This window comes from Drosophila sulfurigaster, chromosome X, assembly GCF_023558435.1.
Source record: "Drosophila sulfurigaster albostrigata strain 15112-1811.04 chromosome X, ASM2355843v2, whole genome shotgun sequence".
Taxonomy (NCBI): domain Eukaryota; kingdom Metazoa; phylum Arthropoda; class Insecta; order Diptera; family Drosophilidae; genus Drosophila; species Drosophila sulfurigaster.
Genome location: NC_084885.1, coordinates 32,083,795 through 32,101,413, shown reverse-complemented (window position 1 = coordinate 32,101,413; position 17,619 = coordinate 32,083,795). Strand labels below are relative to the sequence as shown.

Genomic DNA, 17,619 nt, shown 5'->3' with positions numbered 1-17,619 from the left:
ATAATGTTAGCAGCAGTCGAAAAGAGCACACAAACATTTGATATTCGCCGGTTTCTCTCATGTGCATAGAGACGCCCGCACACACACACGCGTAAGAGAGCGTGGCCAGTGTTACCACAAATTATAATTTGAAATTTATATAAAAAACATACGAGAAAATGGTACGTCATGCTTGCGATTACACATTTACATAGGCCTAGCAATGTCAAGACCCAAGTGCCCCTCTATATAACATGTGCTATACAAAAGCAAGCAAATAATTGTTGATGTTCCGCAAGCTGCAATACATACATATGTATGCATTAGTCCATGGCTATCTACAAAGTAGCTAGTGCGTGACTAGTTCTCTCAGCACACACACGTAGATGAGTGTGTATTGCAAAATCATGCAATGCCAATGGGGCGCTATCAGAGAAATACTACAACAACGATTACCACCAACAGAGGATTTTTAGAGGTCTTTTTCGAAAGCTGGTGATTCACACACATACACACATGCACACAAATACACACGGCAAACACTCGGCTGGATGATGCCCAAGACTGCGCTTATCGCTTATCAGCAGGGTTGCTTCACCAGATACTCAACAGACAAGTAGACAACAACAGGTGAGTGGAGTCTCACGGCACTCGTAATCAGTGTTACCCTCAATCGTAACGGAAAATAGTTAAAATGAAATACATACATAAAGAAATAACTATTTGAGCGGAAAATAGAAATTGGATAATTTGAAGGGTAAATAATAAACGAAATGCGGCAACCCTGCCACTAATGCACAATGCATGTTGAGCCTTCAAATCGAAATGATATTAAAATGTTATGAGAAGGGGTCGCAGTAGTTGATATCGGTAAATCGGTAAATAATGCGGATCATGTGGGATTTGTTGTAGTGCCATTATAAGCCATTGGACATGCCCAAACATGTGTGTGTAGTTCTTTTGTATTATATTTACAGTCAAACTAGGAATAAACGAAGAGAACAAGATAAAATTACATTAATTCATTTGTTTCTTTTAGCACGCACGACGATTTTGTTTTGTGTAGGACAAGAGTCGTAAAGCCACGTCTATATACATATATATGTATATATAGCACATGCATTAAACACATAGTATTACAATTTTATTGTATCGCTTTTGCAAATTCGACTTTAGTATAGTGCTGTCTTAAGCTCAACATGTATGTATGTTGTTGTTGCTGTTGTTGTTGACGACATTAATCGAGTTGCTCTTCCTATTTACAATTCTCATAGTCTCGATCATTTCAATAAGCGCAATCGTCTCATTTATGTATCTTTTGTTGTTGTGTCGATGATTGCAATGATTTCTTGTTGTTGTTGTTGTTGATGATGTTGTTATAGAACGCAGGTGATTGTTTGGAAGTGTGACGTGACCAAACCTCGGCTGTCAGTAAAAGAGCACCGAGTGCAGGATCACCCGATTTCGTCGCTCCTCAAACTCCTGTATCATCTCATCGATGTCGTTATCGATATCGTTTGATTTAGCCATCTGGGAAAGCAGACAATTTTCAATTAGCATTCTATTTATTTTATCTTTTAACCTAATATAATATTAGTTCCTGTTAGGGTTTGTTTAAGTATGTTAATGAAAACGAATTGTTTCTTAGTAATTAAAAATACAAATCGATGCACATCTATGTATATTATGACTTAAACATAATGACAAACTAAATTCCATTTCAAATAAATAATAATACAATGATATATTAATAACATGGGGATTATCAAGGTGACAACTGGCACTCAGTCAGTATACCCTGCTTCATTAGCGGGAGGATCGGGTATATATAATACATACAAATATATGTTGATTCGAACTTACCAGATTAAGCATGTCCGTAATTAGAAATGCACCCATCAATGCATCCTCAGAGTTGTCCACGACATCCACGTTGAGTACGTGAACGGGCCGATTGTTGACGGCAGCCATAGACTCCATGTGAAGCACAACCAGATCGTAGACTCGCTCCTCCACCGTAATGATAATATCAAATTGTTCTTTGGTCTCTTGAAAGCGTTCGGGGCATTTCTTAATGCGCCGATTACGGTCGAGCATGTGCAGCAAACCGTTCTGTGTGTAACTGCCGAAGAAGAAAACAAAAAGTTATGATGCTGCAAGAGGAGGAGGATGATGGTGCACTTACAATTCCTTGTCTTTGGACTCCAAGTCGCGATAGATGTGCTCGTAGCTGGTGCCGAATTCGTAAACATTCGGCTTGTCGAAGGCAATGCCGGGCAACTTGACCCGTTCACCGGTGCCATAGGAGCGCACGTTGAAGCCCTTTTTCGCTAGGAAATTGTGCGCCTCCATGGAGCGATTCATGTTCGATGAACAGACCACAGCAACGGACAATTTGCTCGGGTCAGTCATATTCTATATTTTGGCAGTGGCAATTCGTTTACGCTTCTATATTAACAACAATCCAATAAATAAAATAAAAATCTCTAAATTTGAGGGACAATTTCGAGCAGAATGACGATAGTGATGGTGGTAGTAGCTAGAGGTGGAGATTCATCGATAACACAAAGATGTATCGATGCTTTAATATACAGAAGTTGCTGTGGATTTGAATTATTATTTTAAAAGTTTTACGTACGGGGTCCATTAAAAATTTTAAAATGTGTACTTTATAACATAAACATTATAACATTACTAATTAACAAATTATTTTCAATACTATCAATCTTTGGCTACCTTAAGAATCTACTCGAAATATACCGTCACTGTACGAATACGCGCACTTGAACACCAACTGGTCACACTCGATGTGGCGTTGCCACCATGCAGCAGATCCGGCAGCCCTGCACCACGTACGGCAACTACAAACGTAACGTTTTTCTCAAGTGAAGCGGGCGGCAACTTACAAAACAAAAAACACAAAGTAAATTATTAATATTATCAGTGAAACATTTATAAGATACTGATGTGCAAAGGAAAAATAGTTTTAATAGAGCATTGAGTTTGTAAGCATGGTGGACATGTGTAAAATATTTGGCATGTGCCCAAAGGCGAGCCACATAATGTTGTTATGTGGCAAGTTTCTGTAGCACCGAAGCTCCTGAGCTCCAAATGCAAAAGAGCGCGCGCGCGCGCTCCCTTTTCCCCAGTCCCGATCCAGACGGCGCTTGTGGAATGCGGCTTAGCAAGTTGAAGCCCAACATGCACACACACATACAGTTATCCCAATACCTGTCACACATACATACGAGCGACCGAGAAAGAGAGAGAGAGACAGAGAGCGCGTTATAAATGCAGATGTGCAGCATAGACAGGTTATTTAGTTTGTTGCACAGTCGCCTCTCTATGAACCGCTTTTTCCAGCCAATATTCCGCACACAAGCACAGACACACACACATGCAGACAGAAAGGCAATCGCCGCGTCTCTGTTTGTTTTTTTTAGCGTCTCTGTTTCTCTCTGTGTCTTTCGGTCTATCTGTCTCATTCCCTTCGTTGTTAACTGGTTATGCGAATAGTGGCAACGCCTGCGGCTAGAACCAACGACTGATATCGAACCCTGCTTCGACTTCCACTTCGACTTTCATGCCCACATCGACTTCGTCCACCAAGCAAGCTGACCGCAACGGCGACTGATAGTCGTTGTTTGTCTTGTCACTCGAGATCGCGATCGCTCATCGTTCACTTGTCGCCCGGCTCGCTGTGGTCACATTCCAACATCGACTTCGGCTTCCAGCTTCATTCCGAACAAACTCTCTCGCGATCTTTCGTTCGTGTGTGTGTGTGTGCGTGCGTGCTTGTGTGTGTTTGGCATTTGTTTTGCTTTGGCGTCGTCGCAGTTGATTGGCCACTACTCTCTCTCTCTGTCTCTCTAGACGGGATGCCGCTGCGTTGGCTCTAATCTCGGCTTAATCCAAACAGCCATTGCATTCTAATTGTGCATTCTTCAAAACACACAAAAGTATTGATTGCATCTTCAATGCAAATGTGACATGCGAGGAGCCTCAATTAAATCGAAAAGGTAAATCAATTCTTTCCCACTCTCGCTCACAACAAAAACGATAACGATGACTTGCCAAAATGCATTTTGACTTTGTCTAAATATCGGATGCAATAATTCGCGTGTGTGTGTGTGTGTGTGTGTACATGTGCATGTGTGTTTATGCTCGTTTGCAAATTTGATCCCCCTCCCTCCCACTGCTGAGTACAACGACGCTGACCGACGCGTCGTTACCCTTTTTGTGTGCAGTATGTGGCAGCTGCGTTTGTCAGCTGATATACCCCATTTGTGTGCGCTCTTGTGCAGAGTAGCACATAATGGAAAATGCTGATTTGCTTGTGCTTTCCAGCTAAATGTGCCAAGGACTCCAAAGCTATGCTATCGTGTTATTATTGCTGCACCTGCTTCAGCTCACAATTGCCATTCACTCTCCCCGCTTACACTGCCCTGCAGCGAGCATTCGCCTCGTGGGAACTTCTCTAATTGTGGCGTGTGAAAAGCTGCTGTGGCAATAACCTTTGCAACCCGCTGCAACAACAATCTATACAACTGTTTTTCGCTAAAACTCTTCATAATTGACTTTACTAAGAATGCAGCATATAGTGAGAGTATAAAGTGACTACACTATATAAAGTAATCTAACTGACTTTCTTCTACTACACAAATTATACCAAAGAGATCAAAAAATTACTATTTTCATAACTTAATTTATTCTACTTTAAAAATTATACCAAAGAGCTCAAAAATTTATATTTTTAAAATGTATTTTTCTTTCATATTTCCATCATCAATTTTGTTCTTTCAACAAAATATTTTTTTATTAGATTAAAGACGTAATTCCTTTGATAAAATATATACAACAAAAGTGTCAACAACAAATTCAATTCCACTGAAAGATTTAGTCACCTACTTTTTTCTCAAGAATAATAGATATTGATCTCTTTTTTGGTGTCCAGAAGTTGAAGATTAATATACAAATTGCGATATATTTATGAAATTGCAAAATGTATTTTGAAACTTTTCTTAAAATAAACATAAGAACTAAAGATTCAATTGGAATTTTTATTACAAAAATAATTAAAAAGAGTTATTTCCTTTTATTTACTACATATATTTAAAAAAAGGAATACTATAGTAATTATGAAATAACAAATTTATAAATTTATAGAATTTAATTAAAAAATAGAAATTTATTTTATTTGATAAACAGTTTAAAATTCAAATGTGATTTATTTAAAATTTCATACAATAATTTAGAAGGTCTTAACCTTGCTTCTATTACTAACCGTAGAACCATGTTTATATTCAGAGTCTAATGGTAAAATAGATCAGGATCTCTAGGAATTTTCCTGCTCGTAGAACTTTTAACTATGCTCGCCATTATCCCTTCCCTTTTCTATGCGGAAACTATAATAATATCTCTTCTCTAGTAAATCACAATTTCTCAACGTTGATACTACAATATTTATAAAGTATTTCCTTAGTTATATACTACTATATATACTACTATATGTATATACAAATATTTTTAATTTTTTCTAGTAATATAGTATTATTTGATTTATTTCGTTTAGTTGTTCTTAAATAAATTGATACATACTTTTGAAAGGAAACTAATTTGTGTGAATTAATTTTTTGGTTGCAGTTGCAACGCTGTCCGTGGCAGGTATTCATTATGTGAACCATCCATGGATCACGAGGAGTAGGAGTAGCAGCCAGCCAGCCAGCCAGCGAGCATAAAAAGTAGCAGGTGCCTCACCCCAATTCAAATTTCGAAGCAGCGCAGCGAGCGGGCAGCGGACACAGGAAATGCTGAAACACGCCTCGAATGCGACGAGCAATGCGACAGCGACAGCGACGTCGACAGCGACGGCGACAGCGACGTCAGGAACAACTGCTGTTGCTGTTGCCACCACCAATGGCCAGCTGCTGCGCACCACAAGCAATTGCAACAGCAACAACAACATCAACAGCAACAACAACAGCAGCACTGCGAGCAGCAACAGCAGCAGTAATAACAACACACCCTCAACGACGACGGCAGCAGGAGGCGGCAACGGCTGCAACGGGGGGAGCAGCAGCCCAGCTGCAGTTGGCAATGCCACCGCCAATGTTGCTGCTGCTACGGGAGCGACGTCACCAACGCCAGCAGCTGTGGCAAGCACGGCACGCAACATTCACCTGCGACCGCCGCAGCCGTTGAACATCAGTGCGCTGAACGCTTCGACGTGCAGCGGCGGCAATGTGGCACGTGGCAACAACACGAGCAACCTGCTCAACATTGCCACAATGCCAACGCTGATGCCGCCAATGAAGCCCCTCACTCCGCTCACGCCCAATGGCAACAGCAACAACATCAGCATCAGCAACAACAACATCAACAACAACAACAGTCTGCATCATCATCATACGTACACCAATCAACACATGCTCGCGAGCAACAGCAGCAGCAGCAACAATCAGTTGCACTTGCAGTTCCAGCAGCAACATCAACAACAACAGCAACATCAGCAGCAGCAACAGCAGCAATTGCAAGCAGCGGGACAGCAACAGCAACTGATTGCCAATCACAGCAATCACAGCATGCTCAGCACCGCCACCAACAACAACAACAACACGCTGCACAATTACAGTCAGTTCAACAACAACAACAACACCAACATCAACAATAACAACAACTTTGGCAGCAGTTTAAAGACAACCAAACATGGACCAGGACCACGCGAAGTTCTCACCAGCCTAGGATTGCTTTGTCTGGGTAATAATACTGAGATTAAGAAATCGAGAATTCATTTTTAGTAATTCATAGCATTTAGTTTGATATTCGAAGCAAGAAACTTAAAGCATTTGGGAAACTGAGAAATGAGAATGGAGAACAAAGGTTGAGACAGGGAAAAGCCTTTTCATATTAACTTTAGAAAATACTAAAATATGCCAAATGCTATATTTGGTATATCCTTGTAGTATAGAACTTTAAAAATACTATACATTCAAGAGAATTTGAGGTTGATCGTATAATCAACAAGCCAAAGTAAGAATTTATCTTGATAGATTAAAAAAAAATACAACTAGAACAAAATACAAAAAAAATATACCGAAGGCTATATTTGGTATATTGGTATAGTACTACGTTCAAAATATACCACAAAGTACAGTCAAAGCAACTAAAATTCCGTTGTAGTCGACGTTTTATGGCTCCTTCCATCTGTTACATAATTGTCTGCAATCGATATACCAATTGTAGCATTTTGCCTATATTAATTTGATATATTTTAAAATGAATCCTGCACTTTTGCTTGGTCACAATGGGTGTCGGGTATTTCACAGTCGAGCACACCAGTCGAGACCAAGATCTTAAAATATTGTTTCAAACAAAGCGGATTGACTCCAATGTAGAAGAACATCTCTAGGGAAAGGTAGACAGATTTGACACTGTAAAAAGTTAAATTAATAATTTGATATATTTTGCAATTAATGGTATTTTTTGAATGTAATACTATACTAATATACCAAATGTATAATTTGCATTCTATGGTATATTTTAAATGTTGTAATTTATTAATATATCAAAGCATAGTCTATGGCATAGTTCAGTATAATTTAATGCTGTACATTAAATTGTTATATTTTAGGAACATTTCTAGGGAACAGTTTAATCACTATATTTACTCTTTTATAGTTGGTAATCGGTATCAGGAGACATTCTCTACTTAATAATAATAATGAATTACCCGAAAATGTGGTATATTTTGAATATACCATATATAGATTATGGTATATATTAGAAATAATACCGCTGGTATCTCCACTTTCTTACTTGTTCGCTAATAAAAATGTATTTGAACTCTCTTTTCAGTATCGCTCTTGTTGGCCTTGCTGTCGCTCATCTTTCTGCTGAAGATCTCGCCAAACAGTCGCGAGGAGGCGCTGAGCCGGAGCAGCAGCAGCAGCAGCAACATCAATACGATCAGCAACAGCAACAACGAGGACTTCATCATCGTCTACGATGTGACATTGGCCCTCTGCGCTCTGTCGCTCTCGCTGAATCTCTGCTGCCTGCTCGTCTGTGCCATACAGTTCCTGTTCGCCGTGAAGCTGCTCCGCTCGCCGATGTTCGATGGCCGGGACAACAAGTACCTGGAGAAGTCGAGTGCCAGTCGAACGTGCGCCGTCAGCGGTTTCTTCATCTCGATCCCTGTTTTTCTCACCGGCATCATACTGTACACATTCAATCACTTCCATTCGACGCCGGCGATCATCACGAGCGTGCTCATCGGTGTTGGGATTGTGTTCTGTGGCGGCGCCATGGTGCACAACGTGTTTGTGTGGCAGAAGGAGAAGACCATCAGCTATCGCAGTCCCATTGCCCCGCTTACCCCATCATCGCTCACCCAGCTCCCGCCGCCCGTTCAGTTCTACCATCAGCAGACGTCACAGTCGTCGCATCCTCAAGCTCAAGTGTTGCATCACTCGCTGCTGCATCATCATCATCCCACCTCGGTGACGCCGGTGTCGCCAAATCATTCGCATGGCAGCTTCAATCCGCTGCTCTGCGCAGCTGGCGCCATTCCAGCCACAGCGCCTCCGTTCCTTGTGCGTCCGGCAACGGCGACGCCGCCAACGCCGAAGCCCATCAACATTGGCGTTGGCATCGTGGCCACCACGACGGCCAATGGCAGCTGTCTTTTGGGACGCGAGCTCAGCGGTTCGGTCAGTCCGGGGATTCCCCCGACGCTGGACATGAGCAACATCACAAACATTTCGCTGCACGAACTCTCGACACTCGTCTAATACAAAATACGAATTAAGCTTTAGCTTTTAAGTTCTGTCCTCTTCTTGCCAACTATTGTAAATATCTGTACATAGCTGTAATCATTTTTTTTTGTCATTCCATTTATTTATATTTAGTGCGCATAACCCAACGATCACAAAATCTTGAAATCTTCATGTTATTATAAAGTGTAATTGGAATCAAGAAACGAAACGAAAATTCCGAAAGCAAATGTGTTTTAAGGTGCCTTAATAGTTGTTATTGGAAGCAGTTTAACACATTATAATGTAAAATCACTTTTTTTTTGGTTAACATATATTTATATTTAAAGCACAAAATCTTCAATTTATCGTACGAATTATTTAACGAGAGAGAAAAAAACATGCCAAAATAATATTTATTATTGCAATACATCGATCGCAAATAGAAGTTCCATTTAGTTACTAATTAATTTCGAAACCTTCAATTGAATTTGTATAACGATAAACTTGAAATGTTAACTGACGGCAACACGCAACGATTTATCGGCGCTTATCGATCACATCATGAATGTTGCTTGAGTTATCGATAACTGTGTGAACATCGCTATTAAATGACCGTTAACAAGTGTTGAAATTTTCATGTGAAATAATTGCAAAAAAATAATGTGGGCATCTGCTTCATTGATAATGTGGCTTCAATATATCCAAAACATATGTATATATATATATAGTATAGTATTTAATAATCCTATGGAGGCGGATTCTTCAAGGGGCGACCGCGTTTCTTGGGTGGCACGCTAGCCTCGTTGACTGCAAGAAAAAGAGAACAAAAATCGGAATTTTAGAATGTAGTTAAAAAAAGCCTGATCTCCGATCTTTACCTGGTGTGCGGGGCGCTGCTTTGGCTGCAGGAACAGAAACAGGAACTGGGGATGAGCTCGTGCTCTTTGGTTCGCCGGTCGCCAAGTCCAAGGTGCGACGTCTGGTGCGCAAAACACGAGCGGGTGACGGTGTCGCAATCGTGTCTGGTGGAACTTCTGGTTGCGACTCCAACTCCACGCTGGACTTTCGACCACGTTTGCGTGAGGCCAATGCTGGCTGAGGGCGTTTATCGGTTAACCTGTCGTGCGGTTCGCTCTGGGATCGTGCCGTGCGTCGTTTGCTGTCGCCCGTCTCCTCTTCTGGCTCCTCCTCTTCGGTTGGGCTCGGCTGATTGAGCTGGGTGCGAGATCGAGTGCGTGGCGAAGACGACGACGACAACGCGGCATTCTCCTGAATCGCCTCGAGTGGCTTTGGCAGCAGCTTCTGGCGTCGCTTGGGCGTCAACACCGCTCCGGTGGAGGTCGAGGATGTGGGCATTGGTGGCATGGAACCGGCACGTAAGTCACGTTTCGTCAACTCGCTCGTTGTCTCCATTGCCGTGATGTTGGAGTTCGAATCCGAGCTGCGCAAACGCATGCGATGCGTGGAGGGCAACGAGGCGACGCTATTCGGACTGTCCCGTGCATTTTGCGGGGACTCCGCCAGATCCTCATTGGCCAGGCTGCTGCGACGTCTTCCCTGGAGCGTCAGTGGACTGGCGCGATTGGGCGTTGTGTCGACGGACAAATTGCCCGTGCTGCGCAGACGTGTGCTCCTGCGCTCCACCGGCGGTGGTGTGCCCGATACACTGCGTCGCGTTCGCAGCCTGCTAACCATGGGATCTGGTTGTGGCTCCGCTTCCAACTCCGGCTGTGGCTTTGCTTCAATCTCCGGCTGTGGCTTTGCTTCAATCTTCGGTTCTGGCTTTGCTTCTATCTCCGGTTCTGGCTCTGCTTCTACCTCCGGCTCTGGCTCCGCTTCTACCTCGGGTTCCGGCTGTGCTTCTATCTCCGTTTCTGGCTCCGCTTCTACCTCGGGTTGTGCCTCCACTTCCAATACCGGTTCTGGCTCCGCTTCTACCTTCGGCTGTGGCTGCGCTTCAATTTCGGGTTCTGGCTCCGCCTCCACCTCCTGTTCTGGCTCTACTTCTACCTCCGGTTGTGGGTCCGCTTCTACTTCGGGTTGTGGCTCCACTTCCAATACCGGTGCTGGCTCCACTTCTACCTCCGTTACCCGTTCGGGTTCTGGCTCAGAGGACGACTGTTTGACTTGGGGAGCTTCCTTCGGGATATCTAGCTGCTTTGGCGAGAACTCGGACTTCTCCTTACTCTCTTGATGAGGTTGCGCTTGCTCCTCCTCGTTGTCAGATACTTCTAGACGCAGGCTGTCATTGAACACCTCATCTGGCTCCACAATCTCCACATCCGAGTCCAGTTGCACCGATGCGTCCACTTCCATTTCTTCTACCTGTACTTCTTCAGCTACTTCCGCATCATCCTTCAGCTGCACTTTAGCCACTGTGGCCACCGAGTCCCGACTGTTGTTGTCGCCAGCTTCTTCGGAAGTGGCAGCAGCTACCGGGGGAATACCTGACGACTCTGCTGGCTCGCTGCTGTCCAGATTGATGGTATACGCCTGCACAGAGTCGCTGTTGGCCGTGGCGCCCAACGATGGGCAACCAGCTCCCTGCTCCTCTTGCCCCGCGCCCTGCTCTCCGCTAGCGATGCCGCCGGCATCGTCGCTCTGCTTAAAGGCAAAGAGTTCGGCACTGCTGCAGGCGGGAACGGGCTCCGGTCTGGCCACATATCCACGCACCTCGGTGCCGTCTAAGGCAATCACGCACTCATCCTCCTCATCCACGTCGTCATCCTCCTCGAGCGAACCCTTCGTGGTGTCCAAATCATCGACCGTCTCCAAGCTGTTGGCCCTATACAAGGTGCCATCGCCGGCGCCACCGTGCGGAGCTCGCGGACTCGAATTCTGCGAGACATTCGTGTCGCTGGGCAGGAAGGAGGTGGGCGTGTGCGAAGTGGGTGAGCGTGAGGTGGTTATCGAGTTGGTCGACTCCACCACAATGGAGTAGACGGGCGCATCTTGACGTACGTCGGAGGGCAGGGAAGTCACCAGGTCCGTGGATGACATGTCCGAGAGCTCGCTGCTGATGCTGTAGCTAGGCGAGGCGCGATTGTAGTCCAGGGCATTGGGCTCGTCCTCCTCGTCGTCTATCTGCTCTACGCTGCTGGAGCGGGAGCGGGAACGAGAACGGGAGCTGTGCTCCTCCTCCGCATCCCCATCTTCTTGAGCCGCAGGTTCCTCCTGCTCCCGATCATTCTCCTCCTGCTGCATTTCAACATCATCATCTTCAGTATCGTCGTCATCTCCGAGATCAATGGTTTCCATTGGCGATTGGGGCGCTGCTTGCTCCATAGCTGTCACATCATAGCTGGACATGCCCAGCGTGGTGTCCAGCAGACGCACCACGCCCGGGTGAGCTGCAGCAGCCGCTGCTGCTGCGGGAGGCGCCGACCAGAGCGAAGCTGCGGGCATGGGAGACTCCACGACGCTAGGCTCCTCGATATCGCCACAAATCGTTGTCCGCTCCGAGATCTTCACGTAGTGACTGCCCATCAAAGAGCTGCTGACACTGGGCGTGGTCATCTGCAGTCCCGACTGCACCTCGCACATCTTCGAGGAGCAAACAGGCGGCACAAAGGTGTTCAGCAGCGAGACGGAGGCACTGCTGCCCGTCTGAATGCTGGCAAAGCTCCCGAAACCGCTGCTGCTCTGCTCCTGATGCAGGCTGCTGCGCGATTGTGGTCCACTTGGTGGCGGACCCATCAGCGAACGCTGCTTCGGCAGTTCCACCTCCAGGCGCGTCTCCCGTGGCTGCTGCTGGTCCAGGTCTGGGTCCTCTTCGAGACGCGCCACTTGCAGCGAGACATTGGCCGATGGCAGCGGCGACAAGTACTCGGAGTTGGACGAGTCGGAGGAGGAGGAAGAAGGTGACGGTGACGGCGCTTCCGACTCGATTTCCATAAAGAGCACATCATCCTCCTCGGCGCCATTCGGCTGCTGCTCCAGTTCCAACGCCCGCTCTCGCTCCTGCTCCAGTTGAATGGGTGGCTTGAAGCTGAAACTTCGGCGCTCCGTTGCCGTCGGCGTTTCCGGTTGCTCCCGGAACAACAGTGGCGACACCCTGCGCTTCACAATTATCGGTCGGGGGAATTGCTGTGGTAGCGGCTGCTGCTGCTTCTGCTGCTGCGGCTGCTCCAGCTGTGGCTGGCTGGGCTTGAGCTGCAGATAGGCGGGCGGCTGCAGCAGCGCAAGAACTTGCTGCGGATCGTGCAGCTGCAGCTGCTCCTCCTGCTGCTGCTGCAGTTCCCTCTCCTCGCTCAGTTGCTCCAGATCGTTCCAGATTTTGCCACCCTCCATCACGCGACGTCGCTTGGCCAACTGCAGCGACGACTGACGATGTCCGACCTCCAGCTGACGCTTCTCCACATACTGATACGGCGTGGGACGCACAAAACGTCGGCGATGCAGTGGCCCCTGGCTCGCCGCCTGAGCGGCGTTGCGGAGAAACGGCATGTTGTGGCTGTTGAGGGGACGCGGTTCGTTGGCATAGCCCAAGGTGGCCCAATGGGCGCTCAGCGCGGAGCTCTGAAAGATGCCGCCCACCTTGCCGGTGACATTCTGCTTGGCCAGCTGACAACTGAATGGCTCCGGGGTGCAATTGCCCAGCTGCTGACCATTGAGGCGATCTCGGATGCGGAAATAGGTGCCGGCAATGGATTGCGTCACCGGTGCCATGGTGGTGCGATAGGCGGAGAGCAACGTGCTCGTCTCGTCGCTTGCGCTGCTGTCGCCGAGAGTCGAGCGTCGGCGCTGCGCCTCGGCCGCCTCGTCCATGAAGGACACCGCCTCGATGTACTTGCAACGCTTCAGCAGCAGTATCAACTGCACCGAGTCCGTTTTGCGAGTGTTGCACTGACGCAACAGCCGATAGACCAGCTGCTCCTCGTGCTCCCGCAGACAGAGACTGCCCAGCACCTTGAACATCCCACGTCGTATGCAATGCTCGAAGAAGTACTCGAGCAGCGGACGTCCGTTCTCATCCTCGCAGATGCGGGCGTGATGGAAGGCCTGCGGAATATCGTTGTTATCCAGCAGGACGCGCAGTTTCAGCCGTGCGGAGATCGGTCCCGGTGGCATCACCACCACCTGCATCGCCTCCTTGGCAGCGCCACCCGCGAGCAGCGATTCCACCAGCAGCTTCGTCTGCCAGTCGGCAAACTGAAAGCTTTGGCTGCCTCCGCGGTACAGTTCCTCCACCGCATCCTAGAGGGGAAGAGAGAGAGAGAGAGAAAATTTAGTCAGATGCTTCCTAACATAGCCTGAAGACCTTAGTCTCTTTGGGTCATCTCATTGTAATAAGGAATCGTATTCGCTATTTCAATAAAATAATAATAATTATAACTTCCTTAGGTAAGCAACTTTGTCCCTAGTCATCTAGGTAATCATAGTCCCCTTTTCCCCTCAGATGACATTCGACATTCGATCGAACTCTGCTCATCAACTCTTCTGAATTTCTCACTAGCGTTTTTTCCTTCTACTGCCTTGGTAAGTATTGCCTTCAAAGTAACTCCCTAGTAAAGCGATTTTCCCAAATTAGTTTCATATCTTCAGAAAAACTCGCAGCATTTACTATAGAGTCAGGTCAAAATTGTAAACTTGTAACTACAATTTTCATTTAATTAAATTTTCCTTTCCTTCGATATTCCTCTACCAAGTTAAGGTATTCCTAATTTGAATACTGTTAAAGGGTAATCAGCTTGGCTTACCCCCAATCTCGTAACTAATTTACGGGATTAGATTGGTTAATTATCGTTTAAAACACCTTACTGAATTTTAAATTTCTAGTTTAAATTTGACAACTAAATGACATTTCAATCTTTCCTTTCTAAATCAAACGACAGTAAAGTCCGTCTTTCATTGTTTTAAATTAAACAACAGTTTCGGAGACTAAGGCTATCGAAATTACCGACAACAAAGCTGTAGCTCAAGAAGTTTTCTTTAAAATTTGATAGCTTAAAAAACTCGTTCCCCAGCTAGAGGAAAATTAACTACAATTGCTGCTTAAACTAATTCAAGTGTCAGCTAAATACTGGATAATGTTTGCCACGTACCGCAAGTTGATCACGATCCAGCAGCCAAAAGGAGCGCACGCAGCGCACCAGGGACTCATCGATGTTGAACGAGAGCACAAAGTTGTCAAAGAGCTGGCTGCTGTTGTTCTCTTCGTTGCTGCTTCGAATGGCATCCCAGTCGAGCAGGAGATAGAGCAGCAGCTGCTGCTTGCGCTGCAACTGGACATCAGGGAGCAAAAGCACATGCATCAGCGAGCGCAGTGATTGCGGTGGATACAACGAGTTGTCCAACTGCAGCTGCAGTTCACTTTGCTGCTGTTGAACCAACTCATCGATGTAGAGTCGCCGATTGTGGAGGCGACGACGCTCGGCGTAGTCCAAGCGCAACGGCTCGAGTTCGTTGCTGTTGTTGTCCGGCAGCAGTTGGCACTCGATGAGCCAGTAGAGCGCACTTTGGAATTCGTGAAGGATGCCCAAGGCTTGAGCTGTGCTCTCGAGATCCTGCAACAGCTCGGGCCCCAAACAATTCTTGCCCATTTGCAGAATGTACTGCTGCAGCTGCTGAAGTCGCAAGAGCTGTGTGTTCAGCACCTGAAACTCTTCGCATTCGCGCTCATCCAACGCATAAGCGTCGTGCTCGAAGATGCCCTGACAGAGCTCCGAGCAGCGCTCCTTGATCTGTGCGGCGCGTCGCATCAGCCAATTGCTGAATATCGAAAGCGATAGCTTGGTGGTGCTCAGCATATTGCACGTGAAGCTGCCGTCCAAACAGCTCTGCACACAGCTCTTCAACAGTCCCATGCGATTGTGCTCCAAGGCCACAGACAGAATCAGTTCGTACATGGAGCGCTAAGGAAACGCAAGTTATATATTATAAATTGTTAAGGTAGTGTAAACCGATTTCTTACCTTGGAGAACTTGGCATTGGGATTGTGCTCGCAGAACTGCGGCATGAGGCACAGCGCCATGATCTCCAGCTGATACGGCTCGGGATTGAGAAAGACGCGCGCACGCTGACTGCACAAAGAGCCCAGAAAGCGACGCTGCACGCCCACATGAGCATAGCGACGACATCCAATCGTGGTGAGCAATTCGCACTCTAAAAAGAAAAGGGTTTAGCTAAAGCCGAAGGGGCAGAACTTTACTCTCTTAGCTTACCGAACGACAGCGCATTGGGATAAAAGTGGGCATCGTGACGCTGCAGCGAGGCAAAGTGCACAACGGAGCTGGGGTCCAGCTGGAAGGCTAAGCCCATGTGCACGCCACTCAACAGATAGCCACAGAGATAGTGCGGATGCTCGTGGCGACTCGCTGGCTGGCTGGGCATCTCATCCTTGTACCATTGATTCACATCGAACACTATGAATTTGTTCTTTTGATCCTTATGCGAGTGCCAGCAGACAACGGTCAGCAAAGTGCCATTATTGGCATCTTCGGTGGGATAGCTGGAGACGGTGGTGCAGTTGATCATAGTGCTGACCGATGCATCAAGCAGAAGACGGAGACGAGGCGCCGCCAGCTGAAAGTCGCGCAGCAGAAAATTCTGTCGATTATCGAGCGACACTCGGTGCTTAAAGTTGATCGCATGCACCGTGCTCAACAACTGCTCTCCGCCCTGATTGTACACGGCAAAAATGTAGAAGACAGGCTTCGGATCATCCGGGGGCAGTATATAGCAGAGCTTTTCCACCGACGCGGACGGTTCGTTGGAGGGCAACCGCAGCTGTGACAGCACCGTCTTCTGGTTCAGATCATATAGCAGTATGCGACCATCTTCCAATCCGGCCGCGAAGCCGGACATGAACTCAAGCGGCAGCAGGCTGCAAATGCTGCTGGTAACAAGCGACTTATGGTTGGCCAACTCCAGTTGGATGAGCAGATGCGTGTCCTCGCTGCGACACTCCTTGATCAGCGTATTCACAGTCACCCAAGTTAAGTCCTGCACGCGCCGCAGACACACTGGGACACGCAGGAGTTGCTTGTCCGCGGGATAGATGATGTCCTGGCTGCGACTTTCGATCACCTGTTTGGCCATCACATCCAGCAGCAGTACAACGCCCGACTCGGTGCCCAAGGCAAGGCAGCCATCGTAGTTGTTCGCCAGGGACAAGACGCAGTTGGTCTTGCTGAGGAAGGACATGCAACGCACTGCAATGCCCAGGGGATGCAACTCAATGTAGCGCAGCACTTGGCTGTCCGTTGGCGTATAGATGGCCACATCGGTCTTGTGATGGCCCAGCTCCAAGCACACGGCGAGCAGTACACGGTCATGAAGTGCCTGCTCCGGAAACAATTCCTCCACACAGCGTATGCTGCAGCGCTCTTCCGCGCCAGTCGCGCTCTTCTCGTTCTCGCGCCAGAATGTGTGCGATGCAACCAGACCGCCGCCGGCCAGGGCACAGATCAGCAACGTAGAGTCCGTTGCGTGGCGACGCGTTAACCAGCCCCATTTGCCGCCGTTGATGATGCCGCCAATGTAATCAGCTGTCAGCAATAAATACATAAATACACACTTGTCGAGTAGAACTATTCCACACACACTTACCACTGACGCCGCGCTCGCTGTGCTGCTTGCTCAGCTGCTGATCCGCGAAGCCGGGTATTAAGTAGTCAGGAAATTTGCAAGTTCGACCGCCGTCCAGTTCAATTTCATACCACTCCATTATTTTTGCTTGCTATTTGATATTATACTGTTGTTCGTTGTTCATCAAGCAATGTCTGCTGCAAATCACTAACTATTATATTTATCGCGTGTGTGTAATGTTATTTGTACGTTAAAATGTGAATTGTGTTTCTGTTGCTTCGCCGCTTCGTTTTGGCATTTTTGCACACATGCCGGGCGCCCCGGCTGTTTTGTTGTTTTGCTTGCTAGAGCAGTGTTG

The 17,619-nt window shown here is 47.0% G+C and overlaps 3 protein-coding genes across 5 annotated transcripts; 1 reads left to right on the top strand and 2 right to left on the bottom strand.

The window, feature by feature from the left end:
• The first annotated feature begins 15 nt into the window (after positions 1-15).
• On the top strand, positions 16-9,393 carry LOC133849542 (hybrid signal transduction histidine kinase M). 3 transcript variants are annotated; one of them, XM_062285699.1, is made up of 3 exons: positions 16-609; positions 5,623-6,735; positions 7,834-9,393. In XM_062285699.1, the coding sequence occupies exons 2-3, from the start codon at positions 5,787-5,789 to the stop codon at positions 8,766-8,768; spliced, it is 1,884 nt and encodes a 627-aa protein (XP_062141683.1). In that variant the 5' UTR covers positions 16-609; positions 5,623-5,786; the 3' UTR covers positions 8,769-9,393. The 3 variants fall into 3 exon arrangements, with proteins under 3 accessions (XP_062141683.1, XP_062141682.1, XP_062141681.1); XM_062285698.1 differs by lacking the exon at positions 16-609 and adding an exon at positions 2,714-2,902; XM_062285697.1 differs by lacking the exon at positions 16-609 and adding an exon at positions 3,502-3,998.
• LOC133849547 (RNA polymerase II subunit A C-terminal domain phosphatase SSU72) lies at positions 923-2,512 on the bottom strand. The gene is made up of 3 exons (XM_062285705.1): positions 2,165-2,512; positions 1,843-2,101; positions 923-1,509 (listed from the first exon to the last, which is right to left on the bottom strand). The coding sequence occupies exons 1-3, from the start codon at positions 2,389-2,391 to the stop codon at positions 1,408-1,410; spliced, it is 588 nt and encodes a 195-aa protein (XP_062141689.1). The 5' UTR covers positions 2,392-2,512; the 3' UTR covers positions 923-1,407.
• Positions 9,128-17,604, bottom strand: LOC133849536 (protein ELYS homolog). The gene is made up of 7 exons (XM_062285688.1): positions 17,283-17,604; positions 15,896-17,221; positions 15,646-15,836; positions 14,777-15,586; positions 10,551-13,928; positions 9,611-10,454; positions 9,128-9,539 (listed from the first exon to the last, which is right to left on the bottom strand). The coding sequence occupies exons 1-7, from the start codon at positions 17,398-17,400 to the stop codon at positions 9,478-9,480; spliced, it is 6,729 nt and encodes a 2,242-aa protein (XP_062141672.1). The 5' UTR covers positions 17,401-17,604; the 3' UTR covers positions 9,128-9,477.
• Between the last annotated feature and the right edge of the window lie 15 nt (positions 17,605-17,619).